This window comes from Phoenix dactylifera, chromosome 1 (genome assembly GCF_051530095.1).
Source record: "Phoenix dactylifera cultivar Ajwa chromosome 1, Ajwa_hap1_PhDact_Kaust_v1.1, whole genome shotgun sequence".
NCBI lineage: Eukaryota > Viridiplantae > Streptophyta > Magnoliopsida > Arecales > Arecaceae > Phoenix > Phoenix dactylifera.
Window position 1 is genome coordinate 30,257,501 of NC_143190.1, and position 5,737 is coordinate 30,263,237.

Below are 5,737 nucleotides of genomic sequence, written 5' to 3' on the forward strand. Positions count from 1 at the left end.
GAATAATGAGTACATTTAGGCACAAAATAAGTATAAAAGACTAAACATTAAGAAAGAAAATATGACATTTTGCATTTCATCAACGTCTCTCTCCTGCGAGGCACGTCGAATATAACACAAGCCCGACCAAGCTGCTCTCAACTCTACCCCTAGCACCAATGTATCAAACAAGTAGCAACCCTCGGCCGTAATCACCCTGAAGTCCGGGCCTTTGACAACGAAGCCAGCACCTCCCCTTCTACCACCCTGTAAGATGCATCCAAAACAGTTAACCTTGAGAAAACTCGGAGGTGGAAGCTCCCAAGTAAAAAACACCAAACAGGATGCTCCACAAGCAGATGTGGAGCCCAAACCCCAAATGTTTCAAACTGTCAAAAGTCTGTCCAACTGGATCACCTGAGAGGCCTCTAGCGCTAGCAACCGCACCCTCTCTACCACCACCTCCGATGGTGGGCACCTCTCTTCATAAGTCCATGCATTCACCAATATACTTATCCCACTTGTTAGGCCAGCGCCAATAGGCAATAGAATTGCTCTATTTCACATGGCAGATATCTATAATTAAGTAAGATCTTAACCTACCACATTATGTTCCTTCAAACCTGTCGGTTGAAATATACTTGCACATCATGGTGCCAGTTTTCATTTTGATCAACATGTCCAAGGCAAAGCAAGCAGACAGTTTTCAAGTCTCATGTATACCAATACGTTGCAGACTACTACTTTGTGTCTCTGTTTCTAACAAGCAGCAGCACTGAACTCTCTAGTCATCAGAGCAGCATTAGATGATTCCCATCTTCTGAGAAATGCATTTCTACCAAATCTTGCTGTTATGGTAGCACATCATTTTTCTACCTGTAATTTGAATTCCATCCGAGTAGGTCCACCAACCACATCAGCAGGGCCATGGGCCCGAACCCGCAAAGATAGATAAATAATATCATGCTAACCTATTGGACAGCACAGACCAACAAGAATGGGTGACTCTATAGAATAGCACCATGAGAGATTAGTTCAAGTTAAACATTCGAACAAAAAGGAACCAGATTTCTCAAGTAGATAGATAACATGTTATCTAAGAAAAACAAGACTAAACAAAGAAGCTGGCAATATAGATATATGTCAACATGATTATACCTAGTAAAGCCCAGTCCACAACCTTCATTGGGTAAGATTTTGTGTGGTACAAGATATCTGAATTACAACATGAACATACTGCACAATCAATCAAGGAGCACCTGGAGAAGCTCCGACTTACATGTCCTGGCTTGGGCAAGATTGAGAATCTCATGTGATGATTTCTCTAACAATCCAATCCAAACTAGGGTATGCAAAGTACAATATTAAGAAAGAAGGCAATGCAAACAGGATAGTGACGAGGATGTACAGGGCCAGAATAGCAGCACTGGCAGGTATTGCATATAGGACAATGAGGAGGAATATGAGAACCAGTGGGAACTTGGCAGTCAATTGAACAAAGAAAACCAGCGACTCCCGAAGTGACGAGTGAATCCTCTCCACGTTCACGTAGTTAGCCCTCAGACCTGGTTGATTTGTGCTAGAGTGCAAATCCTCCAGATGCATGTATTGGGTGATTCCTCTGAGGTTCTGGCGATAGTTAATGTTTCCCACAGCCAAACCGCCATTTGGAGGGCATACCAGTTGGCTGCCTGCGTTAACTGAAGAATAAGATTTTGCCTGGTCTCTGCTCATGCTTTCAACCATCCAGAGCAAGAAATAATTCTTTCTTGGAAACTTTAGATCGCCCTTGTAAATCAGCCGGAATGATAATAAGTGACACCATGGGCATGAAATGAAGAGGGGAAGCTGGACAGGTAGAGATGGAAATTTCATGACAGCCCACTGAAGTCCTAGGATGCAGTTCTTGCAGAGGGTGTGGCCGCACCATAAAACATACGGCACATTTTCCACAATGTTGAAAGATTCCCAACATATTGGGCATTCAAGCCCTTCTTCCCTAGGAGCATGTGGTGTAGCTTCATCATCAGAACAATCAACATTTGCTGAGCTTGGCTTTGATGAGATGCTTTTTGGACCTAAATTTCCAGTTATGGAATGTGAACCAAACCTCCACATTTTGATGGCCAGAAGGGTGACTGTATTATAAGAAAGACATCAGCAAAGGCTTTATCGGGGAAAGAATCAAAACAGCTTCACATACACATCAGACTTGATCCCTACACCTGAAATCAAAAGGATTCATATAGTAAAGAAGACAATCTCATATTTTTATTGATATAAACACAAAAGAACACAACCAACAGACTTAGAATGGTGTGCAACAATACCTAAATGACAGAAGAAGTTTCAGTTACATAATTCCATGCTTTTGTAGTAACTAGCAACATCCGTCCATTAACAGAACCATACAAAAGTTCAGTGCAAAAAGCACGTATCTAGGACCGAATTTACTCACAAATTGTAAATAAAAAAATGCAGGATAGGGATTACTTATCAAGTGAGATTAATAATAGGATACATCCAGTAAATGCAGACAAAATTTTAACAATTTCAACTTTTCCCTATAAGCTTGGGAAATTTTGAAATTTAAACGTAGGATACATAATATCATTGGGTTGTAGTACAATATCCCATTCTATTTAACATAGATCATAGTTGTCTAGTATATTTTAACAACCCCCCCTCCCCCCAACCACCACCACCCTCTAAAAAAATGAAAACCCCCTCTGTGTGTTTCTTTTTTCTCCCTTCTTTTTCTTCTTTTGAGAACTAGGACAGGAGGAAGCTGGCCAAAATCAGGTGAGGGTGGGACTCCAAAGGAAGTCACTGTTTTCAACACCCAGCGAATTTATCAACCAAGCCAACTGGCACCCTCTCGTATATTTGAACGCTTTAAGCTAAATGCATCTCGAAAATTCATATTGTATGTACAACTTGGCCAGTAAAGTTCAATAGTATATCCATAACTTACATTCCTTCTCTTAGAAAGCTTATGCTATGCCCGCAATCAGAACAAGAAACAAATGCCACCCAAATCAAGAATGATTCCAACCTATCATTAGACAGATCCAAGAAAGGCCACACCATAGATAAGCTTCCTTATGGACATTATAAGGTCATGTTGCTATGGGCCTGTGCCTATCCAAAAGAAACTAATCATAAATATTTTAAAGGATATGTTCCTTAGCCCCATTCCACCTTCAAAATAATCATGAAACCCTTGCTATTATTCCAGATGCCTTATGACACAAAAATCATTTACATATGAAGCTATACAAACAAACACCAAGTACAACTCGGAATGATGAACAATGAAATTCCACATGAAGGTTCTAACCAAAAGTCAATCTTTAGTGAAATACGCTAACCGAGCAAAAATAATACAAAAATGTATGGTTTCTCGATTGCAAATAGCGAGATGAGAACAAGACATGATATCCAGATCCTTATCCAATCCATGACCAATCTAATGTACCTTCAGAAGGCCTAAAGAAGCCCAAATCATTAAATTTGTTAAAATTCCTAAATTTACTACTGCAATTAATCCAGCAAACCACGTGCTTGACATCCCCATTACGTCTCGATAAAGGAAATTAAAACATCATCGCATATTTGTATTGCATCGGTAAGGTATAAAAGAAAACAAAGTAAAAGGTGAAATCAACAAGATCACATGAACGTAACACCATTAAAGCGATCAAAACCCTAGATATTTGCCAAACAGGAAGCAAATTTACCGCTTCGAAACCCTAATTCAACAGAAAAGTCACAAAGAACAAAGAACCGATAGCCAAAGAAACAGAATCGAGGTTTTCATATGAAACCATACCGGACACAACGAACCGAAAAAAAATCCAATCTTTCTGCTAAAAAATCGCAAGCTTTTTTCTCTACAAGTAAGGCATTCACCAAAGGAATCGGATGCTAAGGCGATCTTACCGATTGACCATCGCATAGCGTGGGAATCTGGGAAAAGAAGGAGAAGGATCGAGAAGAGACGAAGAGGTCGAAAACCTCCATTTCTTTCTCTCTCTCTCCCCTTTCTCTCGTTCGGCTCCCGGAAAAGGAAACGGATCTAGCAAGGTTCTTCTGCCAAAATTATAATATAAACGAAAATTAAATTTCCGTTATGAAACTAATCATTTGACTAATGACCGGAATCAGAGAAGGACCGGCAGATACGCCACAGCAATACCGTTCATTCGGAGATCAATGGTTGATGCAAGGGGAATGAGGGAGGCCGGACTGTGGGGGCTGTGATGCGCACCATTGACGCACGAACGGTTGCCATTCCATGAATAGGGCTGCAATGTGGACGGTCGGACCTGAGGGTAAATTATACCGGATTGGAATCAAAACACAGAAAATTTGGCGTGCTGCTTCTCGTTGAGAATAGCGTTCCTCGACAGCCATTAAGTGGTAATTATACCATTCCACCTGTTTATATTAGAGATGGCAAAATATGATCCGATCCGCCAATTCGATCCGTATTCGACCAGCCATAAAAAAATTTAGGTTTGGCTTAAATAGGTTCGGATCGTAAATAAGTTGATTCGCTTAACTTGTTTATTAATTCGGTCGGATACGTATTTTCAATATCTAACTCGTTTAACCCATTTAACCTGTTTAATATATAGGTCAGGTTGGATCAGATAACCGTTTAACCCGACCCGTTTACCCATATATATTGTATACTGGAAAAAAGAAGGCCACATCATGCTCTATTGCTCTTCGTTTTGGTTCTCTCGCTCCAGTCCACCTCCTCTCCCACCCTTGAGCCCGCTGCCCCCGACCCCTCCGACGGCGCCGCCGACCCCTCCTGCCTCCCCGACCGCCTCTTCTGCTCCCTCAAGCTGGCCCTCTCCCTCCCCTCCCGCCGGTTTGTCACCGAGTCGGTCGCCGCCTCGGTCCTGCTCCTTCGTCGGCACCCATGAATACGTCGCCCACGAGGTCGCCATCGGCCGCTTCTACGGCAGCACCGTCGATTGATGGGCCTACAACATCCTTCTCTACGAGTTTTTCTATGGCCGGACCCCCTTCGTTGGGCCCAGCAACAAGACCACCCTCCACAACATCGTCAAGCAACCCCTCGCCTTCCCCCCGGCTGGCGGCCCGGCCAACTCCGCCGCTCGGGACCTCATCTCTGGTCTGCTCATCACGGACCCAGTCTCCTGATTCGGTTCGATACGCAGAGCCGCCGACGTCAAGGCCTACCCCTTCTTTAAAGGCTTGAATAGTTGAACCTAGCTCTCCTTCGCTCTTACCGCCCCCGATCATCCCCCCACTCTCCGGATCGGATCGAAGACTAAGAGGTATGAAAGTATGAAACCCTAACTCTAGATCTACGCTTTTCGCTCCTACATTTCACCTTGTTCCGCATTTTTGTTTGATTTCCCGTCAAATCTCGATGAGAGAGTCCTAGAAGTGTGGATTTGTTAGGGTTTCTGTTTCGAACGCGACCTGTTGCGGGTGATTCCCGCTTTTTGGATGCTACTTTCCCCCAATCTAGCATTCTCTTGAAGCATTTGAAGTGGATTGTTGTTTTGATGGTGGATTTTGGATTCTTGCCTCTTGATTTTGGTCTTCTTTGCCTCTATAAAAAATTAAGAATAGATCTGAAAAGGGGCCGGTTGTATAATGATTTTCCTTCTCTTTTTTTCTTTTTTTTTTGGCATGACCTGATGGATGTAATACTATTGTTGGTTATATGTTTACTGGATTATGCTTGTAATTTTGGATGCTATCAGCCAAATAA

At 42.5% G+C, this 5,737-nt stretch overlaps 1 protein-coding gene across 3 annotated transcripts; it reads right to left on the minus strand.

Annotated features, from left to right (window-relative positions):
* Positions 1-1,091: 1,091 nt before the first annotated feature.
* On the minus strand, positions 1,092-4,278 carry LOC103697689 (uncharacterized). Of its 3 annotated transcripts, none has more exons than XM_089930506.1 (3): positions 4,178-4,278; positions 3,922-4,071; positions 1,092-2,117 (listed from the first exon to the last, which is right to left on the minus strand). In XM_089930506.1, exons 2-3 carry the CDS (start codon positions 3,935-3,937, stop codon positions 1,288-1,290), a joined length of 846 nt encoding a protein of 281 aa, XP_089786632.1. In that variant the 5' UTR covers positions 3,938-4,071; positions 4,178-4,278; the 3' UTR covers positions 1,092-1,287. The 3 variants fall into 3 exon arrangements, with proteins under 3 accessions (XP_089786632.1, XP_008777823.4, XP_026657138.4); XM_008779601.6 differs by having other exon boundaries at positions 1,092-2,204; positions 4,178-4,275; XM_026801337.4 differs by lacking the exon at positions 4,178-4,278 and having other exon boundaries at positions 3,922-4,129.
* Between the last annotated feature and the right edge of the window lie 1,459 nt (positions 4,279-5,737).